The sequence below is a fragment of the Mustela erminea genome, chromosome 14 (assembly GCF_009829155.1).
Source record: "Mustela erminea isolate mMusErm1 chromosome 14, mMusErm1.Pri, whole genome shotgun sequence".
In the NCBI taxonomy this organism is placed as follows: Eukaryota; Metazoa; Chordata; class Mammalia; order Carnivora; family Mustelidae; genus Mustela; species Mustela erminea.
Window position 1 is genome coordinate 14,531,670 of NC_045627.1, and position 23,568 is coordinate 14,555,237.

The 23,568-nt window shown below is 49.5% G+C and overlaps 1 protein-coding gene, 1 long non-coding RNA gene and 1 pseudogene across 2 annotated transcripts in view; all 3 read right to left on the reverse strand.

The window, feature by feature from the left end:
* Positions 1–22,569, reverse strand: part of LOC116573602 (spermatogenesis-associated protein 31E1-like) — a 683,312-nt gene extending 660,743 nt beyond the window's left edge. The window contains exons 1-4 of the mRNA XM_032313766.1: positions 22,519–22,569; positions 22,373–22,403; positions 21,242–21,299; positions 20,657–20,717 (exon numbers count right to left, since the gene is read on the reverse strand). Of these exons, the coding sequence (XP_032169657.1) occupies positions 20,657–20,717; positions 21,242–21,299; positions 22,373–22,403; positions 22,519–22,569 (201 nt within the window). The remainder of the gene's footprint in view (positions 1–20,656; positions 20,718–21,241; positions 21,300–22,372; positions 22,404–22,518) is intronic.
* Positions 12,415–15,681, reverse strand: LOC116573469 (annotated as a pseudogene).
* LOC116573478 lies at positions 16,971–18,531 on the reverse strand. The gene is made up of 3 exons (XR_004278814.1): positions 18,261–18,531; positions 17,818–18,185; positions 16,971–17,274 (listed from the first exon to the last, which is right to left on the reverse strand). It is a non-coding gene; the product is annotated as an uncharacterized LOC116573478 (long non-coding RNA).
* Positions 22,570–23,568: the final 999 nt, after the last annotated feature.

Here is a 23,568-nt window from a genome sequence, read left to right on the forward strand (position 1 = left end):
TGAGCATCTTTTCATGTCTTCATTGGGCATTTGTATGTTTTCTTTGGACAAATGTCTATTGAAGTACTTTGTGCATTTTAAAATCAAGGTGTTTGATTTTTTGGTTGCTGGGATGTACAACGTTCTTTATATACTACGGATATGAACCCCTAATCAGATAGAGAATTTGCAGGTATTTTCTGTCATTCATGGGTTGCCATTTTACTCTGCTGATGGCATTCTTTGAAGCACAAAAGTTTTAAATGTTGATGTATTTGAATTTATCTATTTTATTTTATGTTGTCTGTGTCCTATCCAAGAAATCATCATCAAATTTAATGTGATAAAACTTTTGTCCTGTTTTTCTTCCCTAAGAGTTTTTATAGCCCTAGGTCTTATGCTGAGAACTTTGATTCATTTTGAGTTAATTTTTGTATGCGGTATAAGGTGAAGGTGCATTTTTATTCCTTTGCATACTGTTATCCAATTCTCCTAGCCTCGTTTGTTGGAAAACCGTCCTCTCCCTGTTGAGTAATCCTGGCACCCATGTTGAAAATTATTTGTAGATCGCTTTGCAAAACATTAACATCTTAAAAATATCAAGGTTTCCAAAACATGAACATGGTATAGCCTTCCAGTTATAAGTGTATTCTTTCATTTCTTTCAGCAGCATTTCATAGTTTCCAGTGTGCAACTCTGCTACCTCTTTGTTAAGATTATTCCAATGTATTTTATTCTTTATGATGTTGTTACACATGAAATTGTTTTCTTAGTTTCCTTTTTAAATTATTCATTGCTGGGGTATTGAATTGCAACAGATTTCTGTATGTTGATTTTGGTCAACTGTCACTGATTAATTCTAAAAGTGTTGTTTTCCTGGAATCTTCAGGGTTTTCTACATATAAGATCATGCCATCTGCAAACAGAGATATTTTTACTTATTTCTTTCCAATTTGGATTCCCTTTCATGCCTAATGGTTCTGGCTTGTACTTTCAGTATTATGTTTAGTAGAAGTGACAAAATCTGGCATCCCTGAATTGTTCCTGATCTTAGTGGAAAAGCTTGTAACCTTTCCCTGTGGGGTATGATACTCACTGTGTGTTTTTCATATACCTCTTATTACGTTGACATAGTTTCTTCTATTCGTAATCTGTTGAGTGCTTTTAGCATGAAAACGTGCTGAATGTTGTCAAGTGCTTTTTCTGCATCAGTTGAGATGATCATGTGACTTACCCTTCCTTTTGTAATGTGACCTATGACACTGAATGTTTCTTGTGTATTGACTCATTCTTGCATTCCAGGAATGAATTGCACTTGGTAATGGTGCATAATCCTTTTCATATGCTACCAAATTCAGTTTGCTAGTATTTTGTTGACAATTCTTGCACTGATTTTAATCAGGGATGTTGGTGGGTAGTTTTATTTTCTTGTAGTATCTCTGGATTATGGAGTAATGCTGGCCTCATTGAATGAGTCAGGGAGTTCTCCTCTTCATATTTCTGGAAATGTTTAAGAGCATTGGTGTTGGCTCTTCTTTAAATATTTGGTAGAAATCACCAGTGAAGCCATCAAGTCAGGTATTTTTCTTTGTAAGGAGACCTGATGACTGATTCAGTAGCCTTACTTGTTATGGATCTGTTCATATTTTCTATTTCTTTTTGGGTTAGTCTTGGTGAAATTTCATATTTCTAGGAATTAATCCATTTCATCTCAGTTATTCAATTTGTTACTATACAGTGTTCACAGTATTCTCTTATAACCCTTCCCTATCTATAAAATCTGTCGTAATGACCAACTTTCATTGTTGCCTTTAGTTGTTTGAGTATTCTCTGTTTTTTAAATTAGTCAGTGTCACTAAGGGCTTGTCAGTTTTTGATTTTTGAAGACTCAACTCTTGATTTTGTGGATTTTCTCTGTTTCTGTTTTCTATTTTGCTTATCTTGTTTTGTTTATCTTATTTTATTCGCTATTTTGCTAATTTTTATTATTTTTTTCCCTTCTGCTAGCTTTTGATTTCATTTGTTCTTTTTTTCCTAGTTCCTTACAGTGTAAAGTTAGGTTGCTTCTTTTTCAATGTAAGCATTGATAGTTATAAATTTCCCTGTTAGCACTTCTTTTGCTACATCCCATAAGTTTTGCTAGGTTGTGTTTTCATTACCATTTGTCTCAATAAATTTTCACATTTCCTTTGTGATTTATTCCTTGACTTATTTGTTGTTTAAGGTAATGTTCAATTTCCACATATTTGTAGATTTTCCAGTTTTCCTTCTGAAACCTTTCTGGTTTCATTTCATTTTGATCAGAAAAGATATTTTTCATGATCCCCACCTTTCTAAATTTTTTAAGACTTGTTTTATGGGCTAACATCTGGTCTGTACTGGAGAATGTTCCATGTCTTTTCGAGAAAAGATGTGTATTCTACTCTTGTTGGATGAAGTATCTTGTAAATCTCTGTTGTGACCAATTGGCTTATAGTCTTGTTGAGGTCCCCTAATTTTTACTGATCTTCTGTCTGATTATTCTGTTTGTTATTGAAAATGTGGTATTGAAGTCTCCTTCTTTTATTCTAGATCAATCTATTTCTCCCTTCAGTTTTGTCAGTTTGATATGTAGGTGCTCTGATGTTGGTTGCACATTTATTTATAATTCTTACATCCTCTTGGTGAATTGACCTCTTATCATTGTATAATGTTCTTCTTCATTGCTTGAAACACTTCTTGCCTTAGTCTGTTTTATCTGATACTAGTATACCCAATCCTGGTCTTTTGGTTACTAATTGCATGGAATATCTTGTTCTACCCTTTTTACTTCCCAATCTATTTAGATGTAAGGACACATCTAAAATGAGAATGTTATAGAGAGAATAAAGTTGGATCCTGGGTTTTTTTGTTTTAGTTTTTTGGTATAATTCCGCCAATACAGGCCTTTTGATTGGGGAACTTAATTCTCACATTTAAAGTGGTTACTGGTAGAATGGCCTACTATTGGCATTTTGTTATTTGTTGTCTTTATGTCTTAACAGTCTTGTTCCTCCTTTATTGTATTCTTTTGAATTTAATTTTTTACTCATTTTGATTTAATTTTCATTTTCTTTTCTGTAAATTCTATGAATATTTTCTTTGTGATTTCTATGGGGATTACATATAATATCTTAAAGTTATAATAACCTGTTTTTACCTGATATTTAACTTTATTGCATACAAAAACCCTTCTTTTAGCTCTTCTACCCACATCTTATTTATTTGTTTATTTATTCACACACACTTTACCTTATTTACATATTACATCTTTATATATTTTGTACTTAGTAACATAGATTTATAAGTATTATATATACTTAAATATATACTTATGGCTATTTGTTGCTAATCTTGTAGAAGAATAAAAAGTGGAGTTATAATGGATGTCAGTAATTTCTCAATAAGAGTGGAAAGGAGTAACAATCCAAAAGTATAATAATACTTGGCTAGTTTTTGTATTTGTCCATGTACTTGTCTCTCCTGGAGAGACAAGTTATTCTGTCTATTAATTTTCTGATATTTTCATATGGTTTTGAGTTGCCATCTAGCATCCGTAATTCCAACTTGATAGACTTTCTTTAGCATTTCTTCTATGGCAGGTCTAGTGGTTATGGACATTCTCAGCTCGGAATGTCTTTCTTTATCACTCATTTTTGCAGGACATTTGCCTAATGTTGAATTCTCCCTGACCTGTCTTTTTGCCTGAGGAACCCAGTGATAGTTTTACAGAGGCTGCCCTGTATATGATGAACCACTCTTCTTTTGGTGTGGGTCTGTTTGTGTTTATCCTACTTGGCATTTGTTAAGTTTGTATTGCTATATCCTCGACTTTCCTCAGACTTGTGAAATGCATGGCCATTACTTCTCCGCCTTTTTCTCGGTCATTTCTCCCCTGCATGTCCCATAATTTCTATATTAGCTTGATGTTCTCATATCATAAGTCTCTCAGGCTTTGTTCACTGTCCTTTTTTTCTCCTTTTACTCTTCGGTCTCAATAGTTTCAAGGGACCTGTATTCAAGTTTGCTGAGCCTTTCTTTCTGTTTGCCTCTGCTATTTAACCCCTCAAATGATTTTTTTTTTTCAATTCAGTTTTGTATTTTTCATCTCCAAAATTTCCATTTGTTTCTTTTTTTTTTTTAAGGATTTTACTTATTTATTTGACAGACCAAGATCACAGGTAGGCAGAGAGGCAGGCAGAAATGGGGAGGAGGGTAGCAGGCTCCCTGCTGAGCAAAGAGCTGGATGCATGTCTCCATCTCAGGACCCTGGGATCATGACCCAAGCTGAAGGCAGAGGCTTTAACCCACTGAGCCACCCAGGTACCCCTCCATTTGATTGTTTCTAATAATTCCAAATTATTTGTAAATATTCTCATTTTGCTCATATATTTTCTTGATTTACTTTATTTCTTTTGTCCACTTTTCCTTTAGCCTTTAGAGCACATTTAAAGCAATTGTTTTAAAGCCATTCTCTAGTAATTCCAAAGCCAATGTTTCTTTTGGGATGTTTTCTGGAGATGTATTTTGTTCCTTTGAATAAGGCATATTTTACTTCTTCTTTGTATAGCTTGTGATCTCTTATTGAAAACTGGATATTTTAAAAAACAGCCCCCTCTCCCAGGCTTTGCATGCTGGCTTCATGCAGGGGAGACCCTTGCTTATCACTTTTCTCACACCTGTGTTATCCCTACATCTGTGCACATACTCTCTTCATGCAGGGGAGACCCTTGCTTATCACTTTTCTCATACCTGTGTTATCCCTACATCTGTGCACATACTCTCTTCCCAGGTCTCCCATTGGTATGGCTGATTTTAATGTCTTCCTCTGTAAGGCTCACACCCTTGCTCATTTTAGGGATGTTAGCTGTTCTATTGTATTTCTCAATCTATAATCACTTGCCCCAGATGTCTGTGTCTGTAATGACCTTTAGGACGGTTTTCACAAGTTGTACCTGCTGTTTCCAGTGTTTTCCCCCCTTCTGAGCCATGAGCCACTTTTGGTTGTCTGAACTCTGTGTCGGGTGTCCCAAGACCAGTCCCTCAGGTATTCCCTAGACAGGTAAGAAATCAAAGGGTCTCCGATTAGTCCACTTTGCTCTCTCTGGTTTGCAAAGGGAAGTAGCTTATGGTGACTACTGTGCTCAAGGTGTTCTGCCCAGCATGGTCACGGAATTTCCTGCCGTGCCACATGTGGCTCCTTCTTGACCAAGCACTCACTTGGTTGCTGTGACTCTGTGGCCATTCCCATCGTTCCCAAAGGTTATTTTGGTCAGTGTCTAGTTGTTTTTGGTGTTACTGTGGAGGGAACAGGCCTGGAGTTTTCTTGTGTGTCATCTCACTGACATCACTCTCCTGAATTTTTAAGTAAGTTTTTTAAAGTATCCAGTCTATTTCAAAATGTGCTGGTGCATACATGTTCGTGTTCTGTTATTTTCGTCTCCCAGTTTCCATATTTTTAAAATGAAAACACAGTGTGAGTGGGTTCCCGTCACTGCTGGAAGAAGAAGTCTTTACCCTGTCAGACTGATATGTGTGATGCCTAAGAGGACCTTTAAAACGATTGACCATGTGTGAGTGGAGAGGCTCCTTCTTGCACATAGATGTGCCTCCTGCACTGAGGGCTGGTATCCGTCTCTCCAGATGCTTCTAGAAACACCATGTGTCTGGACACTCATAGCATGAAAGGGTACTGCCAAGGCTCCTGGGTACCAGGGATCATCGCACTGGTGCTCAGGCCATGATAGTTACTGTAATAACACACTGGCAACCAGAGCAGCCTTCCCTCCTCATTGGAGGTTTGTGGACAGTGTGTGACACTGACGGAGAGCTGGAACCCCACCTGGGATGCAGCACTCAGACAGGCTCCTTCCATGTCCCTGCTGACCCCCGGCCATGTCCTGTGTACTTCTATCACTGGCTTTGCAAAGCCCCTCTGCCCTTCCCTCCAGCCCATTTTCAGGCATCCACACTTCCCATTTCCTATGAGATGTTTTCTGAGGGCCAGCTGGATGTGACCGTCACCCAGGGTGGGGGGAAACAGTGCCATCTTGGGGACTCACTAAATTACCACTTCTGTGGAGCACATCCTCACAGCCCAGGGACCCCAACAAGTGCAGCAGGGAGGCCACTGACAAAGAAGGGACAGGTCCACAGGCCCCCTCTCAGGGCCCTCTCCAGGGCACCTCCTCCAGAGGAAGGAAGGACATTCCTCTCTCTGACCTCAGCCTGTGGAGGGTCAAGGACTCAGGATCCACGTAGGTCTCTCAGGGCACAGGCCCACCCCCTGGGATCCCTGGGTGAGCTGCATCCACATGAGAAGATGGGGACCCTGCTTCACGTGGCCCCCACCCATGCCCAGCTAGTCACTGGAGCTCTGCCAGATGTTGACTTCACAGCAGCTAGTTGGAAAAGAAGGGAAACCCAACAATGACAAAAGCCAGGCTGGACACCAGGAGGCACACCACCCTGCAACTTTCCAAAAACTGGTCTCACTCCATTTCACTCAGTCCTGATCACTAGTTAGCTCCATTTCAGATACAGTCTGTAAAGATAGATTCCCAGCCCAGGTTCACAGCAGCCTGGCCCTGCTGGGTCATCCCACTGGAGCAGGTGCTGGTCTGCACCCTGAAGCCTCCCTGGGTTCTCCTTGTCTGGGAACTGCGTCGCCCTTCTGGCTCGGACACTCAGTACCCCTCACAGTGTGACATCCTGACCCGGTTTGCAGGTTCGTCCCCTGGCCAGCCCGTGTCCTAAACATCCTCCCGTGTCCTGGGGACAGCCTGCCAGCCCCCTGTGTCCTCCTTCCAGCTCGGTTTCTTCTCTGCAGGTGTGCCCTGCCCATGTCATCCCTGCTCTGGTGGCCTCAGTCTAAACTCTGTGCTGTGGAAACCCCTCATCCACTGCCTCCTCCTCCAGGGAGCACTCCCTGACTTCGGAACAGTGCACCTACTGTATTTCGCTGTGGACCCCAGGCTCTGGGGCTCCCAATCTGTGGTGCTGGTTCCTGGCCCACAGCCCTGAGAGCCTGGCCCCGGCCTCTTGCACTTGGTGTCCGGTATGTTTTCTCACCCACCAGTCACTGGAATCTTGTAAGGAACGTATTTACTGCATTTTCAGGTATCCTGACATCTTCTGATTCAAGTTTTAAGAAGTTTCTTGGTGTTTTAAGAGACTGTGGCAGAAGTATGACTTCTTCTGTCTCAATCATTTGCAAGGTCCTCCTTCTAGTGTATTTTACACAATCGGCCTTGACTAGTCATAAGCCACGGCTGATGGTCATGAGAGCAGGGTCAGTCAGGGAAGCAAGGATTTGGGGCAGAGAGGAACTGAGCTGTTGTGATCCACTGAAATGGGCAGGAAATGGGCTCTCTGAGTTCATCAGGCATCTAGGATGCAGGACACCTTTTAGAAGTCTGGTTTAGTGAGTCTCTTAGCTTTCCCGGACCACATGTATTTGTAATGAAGATTCTGTTTTCTGCCAATATCACTGTGTTGTGAGTGGGGGAGGTTAGTCCCCCTTGTAGGGTCTTTAAGGAACATTCCAGCATGGTTGTGGAAGTCACACACAGGAAAGCTAAGAAATGACCGGACTTGTTATGCTCACAGGGTGCTAGGGCAGGAGGCACAACATGGCACTCCTTGCTGGTGGCCACATGGCAGGCGGGCCCAGGAGGTGACTGTATCCAGCAGGTGCAGTACCTGAACCACTGAGAACTCCTGGGAAGCTCCCTGTATTTCAAGGTTGGGATGGCCACAAAGACTTGAAGGGGATTTCACTGTTATGTTTGGAGTCCCTGGGTTATAGACATGGGAAGGTGAGATGGGGACCTTGTGACAGGAAGCCAGCCTGACCACCCTGGTGAGCCCAGGAGGGGGCTCACAGCCTCTGCCTGGCGATGTTGAGTCATCAGGGAGAGAGGAAATGCTTAACAATTATACGATCAGTCTTCACCCTGTATTCTCATTTTCAACCTTACTTTCCTTCTCAGGTAAGAGAACCAAGACTCTGGTACTGCCCAGGACAGTTCCAAAATATATAAACAGTCTTTCATCACCTGAAACTGACAGAGAGGAGACATTTCAGTTCATTAATGGTGATGTGGGACTGAGATTTGTGCATTCTGCTGAGGCTCAGAGGTCTGTGGTGTCCACAGGGCCCTGGATCCCAGCTCCTGGCCACCTTTCAGACTCTGTTCTGAAAGAAAAGGACACTGCATCTTTCACTTCTTCCTACCTGGCCTGGTTCCACAAATCATTGCCCATGGGATTCCTGTGCTTTCCTCTAAGTCTATAAATCACAAGCACCCCTTCCCTCCTCCATGGTGGGGGATAGCCAGGGTGTCACTGTCCCTTCAATTTTGCATGGAAAGAGTGGAAGTCCATGAAGAGTCAGAGATGTAGGCACGGACACTGCAGGACAGTCGACACTCTGCATTAGAGCTACTTAACAGATACTGTTTTCTTCCCTGGTTCATCACTGCCTCACTAAGATGACATGTATGTCACATGTGGGCAGAAGGCTCTTACAACCCTAGTTTGTAGCAGCCACCACTGTGTCCTGGGAGTGGGTGGCCAGGAGCTGAGGTGGGGTGCTGCCCTGGCAAGGGGGTGGGGGCGGGGAGCCCAGGGAAGCAGTGCTGAGCATTCTCTCGGCCCTTGATCTTCCCTGTTACTACCCTGGGCCATGGCAGGACTCTGTGGGCAGATCATGTGGTCTGCAGGTCTCTCCCAGTAGATCCAGCTGAGAAGCCAGGATCCCAGAATGTAGACCCCCAGGAGTCCGGTAAACTATTGGCGGCACAGAGCAGGGCAAGTAAGCCCAGTGATGGGACAGGCAGAGCCCCCACAGAAGCAGCAGAACATGTCCGCAGCTTCTCTGGGCTTAAGTGAGCCTTCGAGAAACAGGCATCGAATGGAAAACACCACTCTTGTATCAGGACACCCAAGCACACTTCCATCACTTTCAGTGCACAGCGTTCTCAAAAACACAAACTAAAAGTCTTCGAGACATGAGAACGGAATGAGAGAATTATATCTTTTAATATTTCCAGAATATTTTAAGTGGGTTTGTAGAGTGAAAAAATACAGTGAAAGTATTTTTTTTTTCTAAATCACTGTTTAAGCATCTATAAACATTTAGAAGTAAAACAACCCGGGACAGAAATATAATAGAGGCTGCACACATTCATGAATCTGTCTGACCCCTAACAAGCTTAGCTTGGGAGGTATGGAGCATTTCCTACATTAGAAGCGCAATTATAAGTCGTTAAAATGCCCACTTGATCACAGTACAGAACATTTTTATTGCTTCACTTGAATGCTCACTTAAGAATTTTCTCTGAAACGTATTCAGAGCAGAGACAGTTAAACATAAAAGTGAGGTGTTGCAAGACCATAATACTGACTCAGGAATAGTTGGGATAGAAACCACTGCCCCTGGCTCAGCCTTTCTGCATGTTACATTGTTTGTTTGTTCAGTTTGTTTTTTTGGGGGGGTGGTAAGTTTTGAGTGAAGGAAGGATGGTCTTTCAATGCTCACGGGAAGGAGTGCCAGAATTTTCTGCCTTTCTTTCCATGCAAAGCAGGCCTGTGAGGGACTAAGCTGTACCTTTCTCCTCCAGATGTCCCTGGCTTCTTCTGATGTGGAATCTTGGCTCTCTCTGCTGTCCTTTAAACTCCTGGGCATTGGTGAAATCTTGTCATGGGGTCTTTCTTTTAGTCAGAGTTTATAGGGCTTCTAAACCCATCTGTGCGAACCCTCCACATGCTGACATGGGTAGTTGTGGCATGAGACAAAGGGTAGTTTGAAGGCATGAGAGCAGATGAAAGATTGACTTAAGACAGACAGTCACTCAGCACCCTAGTCTCAATGTTTCTTTTTTGGCATTTCCCCTGAGAATTCCTACTTAGTGTTTTCATGATTCACCAGTCCTATTTGGTAGGAAAACCAAAGAGTATGTGTAGATAAAACCTCCTGTCAGTAAGTGCATTCCTCCCAGCAAGTGCCCTAGTGTGGGGGACATTATTCCAGAGAACCTCCCACCCTCAGTCTCAGGGGCAGGCCTCTCCAGGGATGACCCCTTGGCCAAGAAACTTTCCAGACCTCAACCTCTGTTTTTCTTTCTTGCCATAAAAAACAGCCTGATTAACCTTAACACACAGTGTCATGGCATGAATTTCTTGAGATCCTGCTTAAGGAAAAAAAAATCACATTTAGTGTCCTGGAAACAGTCAGATCTCAACACAGGTGTGCCCTTTTCTTTAGTTCTCTGTGTGCTTCAAGCCCCACATCATAGTTTACCCCATGATTGCAAAGTCGACATTGCTTACGTGTATCATCCTTCTCTGTAGCTGATCATGGCAGGTCTCTGCTCATCTGAGGCTTCAATCACTAATTTGCTGTCTTGCTTTCTTTGCATTTACATGAGATAAATCTTTTATTCATGTGTAGAAAATATTATGTATTATATTGGCATTTCTGAAATGTTTGTAGGAAAGTTTTGTGATAAAACGTGGGAAGATCCACTCTCTTAGATGAGGGAGAACTTTCTTCTAAAGCTAAGCTCCAGAAGAGAGGTGACAAGAAGCAACCTTGTTTTACAAAGCGGACAACAGCAAGAAACTCCTGCTCTTCATCAGTCACATGGATTGATTCCTTTGAAGGTGGGAGTGGTTAGGGGCGTGGCTAAAGGAGGGGTTAGAGAAGTCGTTGGAGGAGGGTTTGGGGGAAGTGGTTAGAGGAGCAGTTAGGGGGGAGGGGTTAAAGAAGGGAGTTAGGGTTGTGAGCGAGGTGCTCTAAGCCAAGGTCCTGACTCAGGGCTTCATGAGGAGGAAACCCTCCACAAGCACAGAACATCACCATCATTACTATTTTGTGAATACTTTGGAATGTATTTTCTCCTCTCTTGCGTACTTCAAAAGTTAGTTCAAAAATCTCGGGAGCACCCAGCTGGCTCAGTCAAGTAAGGCACCAACTCTCGGTTTCAACTCAGGTCATGATCTCAGTTCCTGAGAACCGGTGGTCCCAGGCTCACTGCTCAGTGAGGAATCTGCTTATCCTTCTCCCTCCCTCTTTTACTCCTTCCCCATGCCCCTTCCCCCCCAATAGATAGAGTCTAGAAAACAAAATTTTCAGTTAATATAAATTTTACGAAATTTTGGAAACCGATGGTCTTTCATTACATAAGTGGCCAAACACCATCCGAAATGGACTGAGAGGATGTGTAGCAAAACTCCTCTGTCACGGGGGGAGGTGTGGTCTGTAGTGGTGTGCACCCAAGCTTCCAGGGAAGATTCCCATCATAGGAGTCAGTGTGCTGGATTCCTGCCCTCAGGGCGCCCTCCCCACTCCCCTGTTCACACCGGGGCTTTCATGGCCCCTGCCATGGTGTTTGGCACAGCCCAACAGCAACAGCTGCCAGGTATCTCTTAGTATGGGATGGGCTTGGTCTCTGGGTGTTTCTGAGAAGGCCTTGCTGTCTACAACGTGGATGATCATAAGTAATGGTATCATGATAAGCAGAAATTTAGCCCCTGCCCCTGTGAGTCTCTGGCAGAGATCTCGTGTAGGGTCGTGCTGAGGGGTCTCTCTGGAGTCTCTGTGTGGGTATCTGTCAGAGGTCTCTGTTAGAGTTCTCTGTGCACTGTCTCTGTGTTGGATCTCTGTATGGGTCTCCATCAGAGCGGTGTGTGGAGGACCCTGGAGGACAATGTTGGGTAGGGAGCGGACACGCGGGGGTCGCGGGGCTCTCCTAGACTCCACCCTCCTTCTGGACACATCCCTTCCAGCCAGGGATGGGAGAAGCCCCATCTGAGGGCCTCCTGCCCCTCCAAGACCAGGAGCCTGAGTACCCATCAGTCCCCTGGGAGCCATCCTTGGGCCACACGTGTACATAAAGGTCACAGACCACAAGTCCGTCTGGAGCCCCCAGTCCTACAAGCTTATCAGATTATGCAGAAATTAACTTCTCTGCCTGAAGGCCTTGCTGCCTCTGGGCACCTGTCAGTGTGTGTGGTAGCTCAGGTGGCTTCTGTACAACCCCCACACCACTCCCTCAACCCCCCCCCCACCCCTGGAATTGGCAGCTGCAATGGGGCGCAGACCCTGCGGGGATAGCCGCAGGACCTCTAACTTCTCCCCTCTGGGCCCATAGGTGGCAGTGGGACACCAAGGGTCTTCAGTCCTCATATCAGGCATGGGCACACTCTGTCACTTGACCTCCTTCCTGGCATCCCACCCTAAGTATAGGGACCCCTGCCCACAGCCACACTCCCTCAATCCCCCAAGAGGGGAAGAGGGTGCTGGTGGGCAGGCCCCTTCAGTGCCCTGGGTCTGGGAATGCGGGTCCCTGGGGATTTCTGTGGTAGGCCCCACACACCCTCAACACCGGGTTCAAGTTTGTGCCTTGCCTCCTCTACTCGCTGCAGGGGACTGCGGGGGGTGGGGCAGGATTTCTCACCTCTGCCCTCAAGGCCAGCCTTGTGTCTCCCAACTGCGGGCCCCACTCTGACCTAGGATTCCATCTTCCTAAAGCCTACGCAGGATTTCTGCCTTGGCAAACCCTCCCTAAAGCCACACAAACTCCAGGTGGAGGGAAAGCAGGAGAGGATGGGCAGAGCGAGGTCCCGGTCTGGGTCTTGTTCACCTTGTCATGGAAACTGAAGGAGAGGGAGGAAGGGAGCAGGGGTGGACCCCCGAGATAAACCGTCCTCCAAGGCCCCATTCATTCTGGAAGCCAAAACAGGTCCTCAGGGAGAGCAGACCCTGATCCTTCCCTCCCAACGCAGCAGGGCACACACAGAGGCCAGTGCCACTCATGAGGGAAAAAAAATAAAATTATTTTGGGGAAGCTAAGTAACTGTGGTATGAAGAAGCCATTAGCCCATAGATGATGTGCTAACGTGAGGAAAAAAAGTTTTTATCTGCACCGTTTGTGTTTTTTCTTGGAGGAAAGTTGTCCTGCTGGGAAAGGCATGAGAGGCACACACTGGTTGGCCAGGTGAACTGCCTGGGTCAATGGGCCTGCAGGGTGGGGCCTGAAGGGCCCAGCACCAGGGACCTCATTCTGGCAGGGTCTGCTCGGGCACTCTGGCACCCTGGTGGGGAAGGGCCACCCGATCCACTCGGTCTTGTTGGTATAGTTGTGGCCCCTGGGGGTGCCCTGTGGATTTGCTGTCTCCCTCATGACTCTCCTCTGCTCTTGGTAGGAGAGAACCCTGTGGTAGCAGACATCGGGGTCTGCCGAAGCCTGGAGATCCTTTTTGCACCAGCCGACCTCCAGGACCCTGAGTCCCTGGTAAGGCAACATTTTCTCCTCTACGATACGCCCAACAGCCCTCACGACCACCTGAGCCTCCGCAGAAGCGCTGTCCATGGCTGACCTGCCTGGGATGATGAAGCCTTGCCCTTTTGAAGGGAATCTTCCAGTCCTCTGCCTCTACTGGGAAAGAACCACTGGAGCAAGTGCGTCATCCTTCTCCTGAATAGTTTTCCGGAGGCACCTTCTCCTTCTTCAGCAAGATCTCACAGGCCTTGCTTCCCGAGGCCTCTCCTGACTCCTTGCCCTGGACTGGACATCTCACTTCTGTGATCTAGAGGAGCTTCATTTCTGACAACTCTTTGGCAGGCTCTCTCGAGGGGGACCTCCTGGAGCTCACTCTCCTCTCACAGGGGACACATGAGACACATGACCTGCTCAGGCTCTTACACTTGTGCTGCAGTCCCAGGGGTCCTAGCTGCCTGTGGGGGCTCTGGTCACGGGATCTTTTGCCATGCGGCACCTCGGAAGTAAATGTGTCTTCACTGGACCTGCTCTGGAAGCTAGACAGAGATCCCTGAGAAGCCAAAATGTCAGCAGCGAGGAACATATTGGACTGACACTCTTGAAGGAGACTCTCCATCACACAGTCTTGAAGGAGGACCCCAGTTTCACAGTCTTGAAGGAGCACGGCGGGGGTGACTTCACGAGGCCGGTTCCCTGACTCCAACTTCTGGGACTCTGATCCCCTGCACCGTGCCTCAAGGTGTAGCTCTTCGAGGTCTCAGGTGACCAACTTTGTACGTTGCAAGGGACTGTCACTTTTCCCTGAAGACCCTGAACTTCTCAGCTTGCCACGGAGGCCTTGGTTGTTGGCCAGCACACAGGATTCTAAGGTGACTCCCCAGGCAGGGGCCTCCTTGAACTCCCCCACCTCCCCAGGCTCTTTAGCACTCAAATTCTGGGGCTCTAAGTTGAGCTCTAGCATGGTCATGTCCCGTGAGGCCAGACCCCCATTCACCCTCCTTAGCTCCTTTGTGGCCATTGCTGGACTTGGACTTGACTCCAAGTTGCTGCTCATAAGAGTTTTAGAGGCAGTCTCATTGTGCCAGATTCTGCCCACAAAGCTGTATGTGAAGGTCCGAGAAGGTGGCCTGGGCCCCTGTCCAGCTAGAGGGCCACCCCCAGGTGAGTTCCCTTCCAGAGCCTGCTGGATTTCCTCACACGTAAGCTGGGGAGCACCAAGGGGACCCCCCCGCAGGTGGGATAAGACTCTTTCATCACCTCTCCTTGATAGGGCTGAGAAGGATTTCCCACGAACTTGGTGCCTAAGCCAGCCTTGGATATGCAGGTGGCTGAGCGGAAAGGGAAGGACTGGAAGAGGAGAAAGCCCTTCTTCAACTTGAAGAGGTTTATAGTGTTGAGAACCTTGAGGGGGAGGCCCCAATGGTGCTTCACCCTGAGCCTTTTGATATGTGCTTCTAGCATCCGCTGAGCATATGGACTGAGGATGGAGAAGTCGTGGGAGGGCTCCCAGCACTTGGAAAGCTCTGGCTTTCCAGGTTTCCCATGAGCGATTGGCTTTCCGGGAAGGTCCGAGGCATGGTGGGCAGCAAGCCTGGAAAGATGAGCATCCAAAGGCATCTGACCCTCTCTGAACTACCCCAACTTACTGAAATGGGCTCTCAGGTCCTTCTCTAGGTGCTTCTCGAGGGCTTTATGTCTGTGTCTGACTCCTCAAGATTTCTTCCTGGAGCCTTCTCTGGAGAGCTCGCTGAGCCCTTGTGTAGATCTTTCCGGATCCTCCCTGCACTGGACCTTGAATCCATGCCCACTCTTTTTCCTGGCACGGTCCTTCCTGAGTACCTGGACCCAGTCTTCTGTGTGGCCTGGCAGCTTCCATCTGTAGACTCAGACTTAGCCTTGGGACTGTGCCAGCTGTGTGCCTGAGGCACCTTCTGGAACTCTTGGTGAGGCTGTATCTCTAGGGATAGCTGGATCCTGCAGGATGGGCCCCTTCCTTGCTTCATGAGCCTCTTCCAAAGGTGTCAGTCCAGTTGCTCCCAGAGCTCAGAGTCGATCAATTCTCCAGGAAGGATAGAGACTGACCCATGGCCCTCAGGGGCCTGGCCACCCTGCAGAAGGTCAGGAGGACCTTGGGTAAAGACTTGCTGAGATCTTTTCAACATTCCAGGTTTTGAAAAGTAGTTGGCATGTAAGACAGTGTCTTCTGGGCTATAGGGCAAGACACCTCATACTTCCCCATCTCGGGTGCAAGAGAGGAGCTTCCAACTGGGACAGAGGGTGTAAGGCCTGCCTGCATCTGGGGCTCAGTTAGAGGTGGGAGTTGGGACTGATCCAGAGGGAGGGGTTGGGGCTGAGTCAGAGGGAGGGGTTGGGGCTGAGATGGAGGAGGGGCAGGGTATGGGACAATCTCAGGGTCAAGGGTTGGGGTCCAGTGGGAGGGGCTGGGGCTGAGTCAGAGGGAGGGGTTGGGGCTGAGATGGAGGAAGGGGCAGGGTATGGGACAATCTCAGGGTCAAGGGTTGGGGCTGTGCCAAAGGGTCATTTAAGTCGTGGGTCAGGGAGAGGCGAGGAGCCATGTTGCCCTGAATCTGGAGTGGCAAGGCATGAGAGAGCTCATTGAATATGACAGACGGGAACTCCAGTGGGGGATCGGTCACCCTGACAGTGGCCACCAGGGACTCGCTGTGCAGAAAGGGGAGACCACAGAAGAGCTAGAGGCATTTCTGCTCTAAATTGTCCCTTGGAATCTTGGGATGTGGGGGCTTCTCAGGACCAAGCAGCTGTTTTGCTTTGCCCCTCATGCTCCAGAAGGACGGGCGGCCCATGGTGTCCTGCCGGTCACCTGGGGACTTGAACATTCTCCCGGAAGAGGTCAACTGGTATTTTGACCTTTCTTTCTTGTCCTTCTCCCTCCAAGACCTCAGTTCTTTTCTCTTGGCAATGAGTATTTCCAGAAGCTTCTGGACATCCAGGTTGATGGAAGAGGGGGATCATAGTCTCTTCCTGTGTGTGGGGTCTCCCCAGAACAAGGCTGCTGGTGGGCCATGGGACAGAGGCGCTTGACAGGACTCCAAGCGTGTTGAAGTGGACAGGTTCCAGGCATTGGCAGCTGCCTGCCACCAGGACAGGGCCGAAATGGGGCAGTGTGAACGGCCCAGGCCCGAGATGGCTGGGACAGGAGAAATTGACCTGTCAGCTGACCAAGGCATGTGTAGAGCCGAGCTCTCTGGGATGAGGCATGGATGGGGTGCCCTTGAGTCACACTTAGGGAGAGGCAAAGGAGAGTCTGGCCACTCTGGGGCCAAGGAGGCTATCAGAGGCCAAGGGGAGGTCTCTGAAAGAGAGAGACATGGTGGGGAAGGGGGAAGAGCAAGTGGCTGGTGGGGAAAGCCATCCCGGGGGAAGAAAGGCTCTCCTAGCCAGGAAGTAGCCAGGAAGGAGTGTGAAGCAATGGAAATTGAGGAGGTCATTGGTCCAGCTAACAGGGTGGAGGCCAGAGGCCGAGGGGATCCCATCACTGGAGTTAGGGCAGGTGATGGCGCCAGAGCGGGAGTAGCATCTTGCAGAGGCTCCCTGCATGGCTGATGGGCTCCAGCTGGCACACCTTGGCGCACCTACCCAGCGGCTGCTTGACGTAAGAACTGGTGAAAGCCGCCCAGGTCAGAGAGCCTCTCCAGGTGGCTGTGGGAGACAGGAGGCATGAGCTGCCACTGTAGCAGTTGGATCCGGGAGTGGAACCCAGAGCCCTCCACGCACAACCCCCACATCACAATGTTTCTTCTGTCCCTCACCCGGGTCTTTGGTCACAGTCTGTCCCCACGGCTCCTCCCAGACCCCGCAAACAGCCCCAGAGGCTGTTCCCTGCAGTCCAGGGGTCACACCATAGACTCGGGAAGGCCCACCCAGGGGAGAAGGGGGCAGATTCTTTACCTTTCCAGAAGGGAGAACAAGTCCTGAACCTCTTCCACATTGTTCAGAAATTCTCTGAAACCTGGAAACAGGAGACCGGGTCACAGCAGAAGACAGGGTCCAGGGATCTTACGGTAGGCTGGGTACAATGACCCGTTAGGGGAGACCTTTGGGGGATTGGACTCTGGAGCCCCAAAGAGCACTGTCCAAGGCCACATGCCCGCATGGTGACTACAGGATTCATGATGGGATCGCTTTGTCTTTTCCAAAGTGCTTCCTCATTCATGACCTTGCTGGGGGAGGAAGGACTACTGTAGCCTCCAGAGGAATCTAAGCAGAGTTGAACAGCTTGTCCACAGTGGGAGCGGGAGGTGCTGATCCCAGTCCAGGCCCTGGGGCGCCTGGTGAGGGATACCGGTTCTAGCCCCTCAGGGCTTCATTCTGGTGCAGAATCTGGGAAGCCTCTGGGTTCACTCTCCCTCCTCAGAGCCCCCAACCCCAACCCAGGGCTCTGTTTCCTGAGGGATGGGCTCAGGCCCTAGTGTCCTGGAGACAGTGGGACTGGGCCTTCAGAGCAGGGGCACCGTGTAACTGGGGCACGCAGTGGTGAATGGCGGACACTCACCTTTCACGGTCTGATTTTTCTTGCTTGTGTTGCTCCTTCTTTGTGGCTCCACTTGGTACTGAGATAGGAGAACACAGGGAGGCTGGGGCCCCCACCCCAGAAGCAGATGACCCAGTGCTCAGGGGCCTGACTTCCGGTAGAGAGGCAGCTCCTAACCTCCGGTCCTTGGCCACCTGTCACTCTGTTTGGGATGCTGCCCTAGACCCCCCACCACCACCACATCCGGACTCCGGCCAGAGATCTTCAGGGAGAAATCCTCATGTCCCTCTAACCCTTGCCTGGTCTGGCTTGTCTTGGATGGATGGTGGTCTGCTCTCTCCTGAGAATACCCATTCTATTCTTTCCCATTTCCCGAGTCTCTCCAGTGACTCAGAAAAGTGGAAAGAATAATAGAAAAGATAATCGAGTTACACTCTGCTGGGTCTGGGCTGAGGGTTCCTTACCTTCCTGCTCTTCCTGTGTTTCTTGCCTCATGGTGAGGACGGATCAGGCTGGAAATAGGAGTTTAAGAAGACAAAAAGCCCTAGTCCACACACTAAGGCAAAGTTGGCATTAACTGCCCAGCAAGTGGGACTGGGTCTCAGCCAACCATCAGTAAGGAATTCCTGAGGGAAGAGATAATTCTCCATCTCTTCCCTCTAAAAAGTATTAATGTCCAATCGCACGGCTACCCTCAGGTAACTGAACCCTGAGAGTTATTGACCAATTGCACGGCTGCCCTCTGGCAACTGAACCCTGGGTGTGTCCATGCAGACACAAGCCCCATGCCCACATCACACAGCTGTGGTCTGGTCACAAAGGGCCCTTGAGGACAGGTAAGGAGGGACACAAGTAGCAGGACCACATCCCCTCTCCACCGCTAGCCCTGTAGCTTTGTCATCCCTCCGCCCTGCCAGGCCTGACATTGCTACCCGCTCACCGTGCTAGAGACAGACCTTTGTCAATTTGCCTTTGTTGCCTTTGTCAATTTGACAATGTTCCTGCTGTCCCTCAGCCCGGGGCTTTGGTCACAGTCTGTCCCCCCTTCTCCCAGTCCCCGAAAACAGCCCCAGAGGCTGTTCCCTGCAGCCCAGGAGTCACACTGTAGACTCGGGAAGGCCAACCCAGGGGAGAAGGGGGTAGATTCTTTACCTTTTCAGAAGGGAGAACAGGTCCTGAACTGAAACCTGGAAACAGGAGACCGGGTCACAGCAGAAGACAGGGTCCAAGGATCTTAGGGTAGCCTGGGTACAATGTCCCATTAGGGGAGACCTTTGGGGGATTGCACTCAGGAGCCCCAAACAGCACTATCCAAGGCCACATACCCGCATGGTGACTACAGGATTCATGATGGGGATCACTTTGTCTTTTTCAAATTGCTTCCACATTCATGACCTTGCTGGGGGAGGAAGGACTACTGTAGCCTCCAGAGGAATCTAAGCTTAGTTGTACAGCTTGCCAAAGTGGGAGCAGGAGGTCTTGACCCCAGTCCAGGCCCTGGGGCGCCTGGTGAGGGATACCAGTTCCAGCCCCTCAGGGCTTCATTCTGGTGCAGAATGTGGGAAACCACCGGGTTCACTCTCCCTTCTCAGAGCTCCCAACCCCCACCCAGGGCTCTGTTTCCTGAGGGATGGGCTCAGGCCCTAGTGTCCTGGAGACAGTGGGCCTGGGCCTTCAGAGCGGGGGGCCCAGTGTAACTGGGGCACGCAGTGGTGAATGGCGGACACTCACCTTACACGGTCTGATTTTTCTTGCTTGTGTTGCTCCTTCTTTGTGGCTCCACTTGGTACTGAGATAAGAGAACACAGGGAGGCTGGGGCCCCCACCCCAGAAGCAGATGACCCAGTGCTCAGGGGCCTGACTTCCGGTAGAGAGGCAGCTCCTAACCTCCGGTCCTTGGCCACCCGTCACTGTGTTTGGGATGCTGCCCTAGACCCCCCCACAACCACACCTGGACTCTGGCCCGAGATCTTCAGGGAGAAATCCTCATGTCCCTCTAACCCTTGCCTGGTCTGGCTTGTCTTGGATGGATGGTGGTCTGCTCTCTCCTGAGAATACCCATTCTATTCTTTCCCATTTCGCGAGTCTCTCCAGTGACTCGGAAAAGTGGAAAGAATAATAGAAAAGATGATCGAGTTACACTCTGCTGGGTCTGGGCCGAGGGTTCCTTACCTTCCTGCTCTTCCTGTGTTTCTTGCCTCGTGGTGAGGACGGATCAGGCTGGAAATAGGAGTTTAAGAAGACAAAAAGCCCTAGTCCACACACTAAGGCAAAGTTGGCATTAACTGCCCAGCGAGTGGGACTGGGGCTCAGCCAACCATCAGTAAGGAATTCCTGGGGGAAGAGATAATACTCCATCTCTTCCCTCTAAAAAGTATTAATGTCCAATCGCACGGCTGCCCTCAGGTAACTGAGCTTTGTGAGTTAGTGACCGATTGCATGGCTGCCCTCTGGCAACTGAGCCCTGGGTGTGTCCATGCAGACACAAGCCCCATGCCCACATCACAGTGTTGTGGTCTGGTCACAAAGGGCCCTTGAAGATAGGTAAGGAGGGACACAAGTAGCCGGACCACATCCCGTCTCCACCGCTAGCCCTGTAGCTCTGTCATCCCTCTGCCCTCCCAGGCCTGACACTGCAACCCGCTCACAGTGCTAGAGACAGACCTTTGTCAATTTGCCTTTGTTCCCTTTGTCAATTTGACAATGTTCCTGATGTCCCTCAGCCCGGGGCTTTGGTCACAGTCTGTCCCCCCTCCTCCCAGTCCCGACAAACAGCCCCAGAGGCTGTTCCCTGCAGCCCAGAGGTCACAACGTAGACTCGGGAAGGCCCACCCATGGGAGAAGGGGGCAGATTCTTTACCTTTCCAGAAGGGAGAACAGGTCCTGAACCTTTTCCAGATTGTTCAGAAATTCTCTGAAACCTGGAAACAGGAGACCGGGTCACAGCAGAAGACAGGGTCCAGGGATCTTACGGTAGGCTGGGTACAATGTCCCATTAGGGGAGACCTTTGGGGGATTGCACTCGGGAGCCCCAAACAGCACTGTCCAAGGCCACATGCCCGCATGGTGACTACAGGATTCATGATGGGATCGCTTTGTCTTTTCCAAAGTGCTTCCTCATTCATGACCTTGCTGGGGGAGGAAGGACTACTGTAGCCTCCAGAGGAATCTAAGCAGAGTTGAACAGCTTGTCCACAGTGGGAGCGGGAGGTCCTGACCCCAGTCCAGGCCCTGGGGCGCCTGGTGAGGGATACCAGTTCCAGCCCCTCAGGGCTTCATTCTGGTGCAGAATCTGGGAAGCCTCAGAGCCCCCAACCCCCACCCAGGGCTCTGTATCCTGAGGGATGGGCTCAGGCCCTAGTGTCCTGGAGACAGTGGGCCTGAGCCTTCAGAGTGGGGGGCCCAGTGTAACTGGGGCACGCAGTGGTGAATGGCGGACACTCACCTTTCACGGTCTGATTTTTCTTGCTTGTGTTGCTCCTTCTTTGAGGCTCCATTTGGTACTGAGATAGGAGAACACAGGGAGGCTGGGGCCCCCACCCCAGAAGCAGATGACCCAGTGCTCAGGGGCCTGACTTCCGGTAGAGAGGCAGCTCCTAACCTCCGGTCCTTGGCCACCCGTCACTGTGTTTGGGATGCTGCCCTAGACCCCCCCACCACACCACACCGGACTCCGGCCGGAGATCTTCAGGGAGAAATCCTCATGTCCCTCTAACCCTTGCCTGGTCTGGCTTGTCTTGGATGGATGGTGGTCTGCTCTCTCCTGAGAATACCCATTCTATTCTTTCCCATTTCCCGAGTCTCTCCAGTGACTCAGAAAAGTGGAAAGAATAATAGAAATGATGATCGAGTTACACTCTGCTGGGTCTGGGCCGAGGGTTCCTTACCTTCCTGCTCTTCCTGTGTTTCTTGCCTCGTGGTGAGGACGGATCAGGCTGGAAATAGGAGTTTAAGAAGACGAAAAGCCCTAGTCCACACACTAAGGCAAAGTTGGCATTAACTGCCCAGCGAGTGGGACTGGGGCTCAGCCAACCATCAGTAAGGAATTCCTGAGGGAAGAGATAATTCTCCATCTCTTCCCTCTAAAAAGTATTAATGTCCAATCGTACGGCTGCCCTGAGGTAACTGAGCCCTGAGAGTTAGTGACCGATTTCACGGCTGCCCTCTGGCAACTGAGCCCTGGGTGTGTCCATGCAGACACAAGCCGCATGCCCACATCACAGAGCTGTGGTCTGGTCACAAAAGGCCCTTGAGGACAGGTAAGGAGGGACACAAGTAGCAAGACCACATCCCCTCTCCACCGCTAGCCCTGTAGCTTTGTCATCCCTCCGCCCTGCCAGGCCTGACATTGCTACCCGCTCACCGTGCTAGAGACAGACCTTTGTCAATTTGCCTTTGTTGCCTTTGTCAATTTGACAATGTTCCTGCTGTCCCTCAGCCTGGGGCTTTGGTCACAGTCTGTCCCCCCTCCTCCCGAGTCCCCGCAATCAGCCCCAGAGGCTGTTCCCTGCAGCCCAGGAGTCACACTGTAGACTCGGGAAGGCCCACCCATGGGAGAAGGGGGCAGATTCTTTACCTTTCCAGAAGGGAGAACAGGTCCTGAACTTCTTCCAGATTGTTCAGAAATTCTCTGAAACCTAGAAACAGGAGACCGGGTCACAGCAGAAGACAGGGTCCAGGGATCTTACGGTAGGCTGGATACATTGTCCCATTAGGGGAGACCTTTGGGGGATTGGACTCGGGAGCCCCAAAGAGCACTGTCCAAGGCCACATGCCCGCATGGTGACTACAGGATTCATGATGGGGATCACTATGTCTTTTCCAAATTGCTTCCTCATTCATGACCTTGCTGGGGGAGGAAGGACTACTGTAGCCTCCAGAGGAATCTAAGCTTAGTTGAACAGCTTGTCCACAGTGGGAGCAGTAGGTCCTGACCCCAGTCCAGGCCCTGGGGCGCCTGGTGAGGGATACCAGTTCAAGCCCCTCAGGGCTTCATTCTTGTGCAGAATCTGGGAAGCCTCCGGGTTCACTCTCCCTCCTCAGAGCCCCCAACCCCCACCCAGGGCTCTGTTTCCTGAGGGATGGGCTCAGGCCCTAGTGTCCTGGAGACAGTGGGCCTGGGCCTTCAGAGCGGGGGGCCCAGTGTAACTGGGGCACGCAGTGGTGAATGGCGGACACTCACCTTTCACGGTCTGATTTTTCTTGCTTGTGTTGCTCCTTCTTTGAGGCTCCATTTGGTACTGAGATAGGAGAACACAGGGAGGCTGGGGCCCCCACCCCAGAAGCAGATGACCCAGTGCTCAGGGGCCTGACTTCCGGTAGAGAGGCAGCTCCTAACCTCCGGTCCTTGGCCACCCGTCACTGTGTTTGGGATGCTGCCCTAGACCCCCCCACCACACCACACCGGACTCCGGCCAGAGATCTTCAGGGAGAAATCCTCATGTCCCTCTAACCCTTGCCTGGTCTGGCTTGTCTTGGATGGATGGTGGTCTGCTCTCTCCTGAGAATACCCATTCTATTCTTTCCCATTTCGCGAGTCTCTCCAGTGACTCGGAAAAGTGGAAAGAATAATAGAAAAGATGATCGAGTTACACTCTGCTGGGTCTGGGCCGAGGGTTCCTTACCTTCCTGCTCTTCCTGTGTTTCTTGCCTCGTGGTGAGGACGGATCAGGCTGGAAATAGGAGTTTAAGAAGACGAAAAGCCCTAGTCCACACACTAAGGCAAAGTTGGCATTAACTGCCCAGAGAGTGGGACTGGGTCTCAGCCAACCA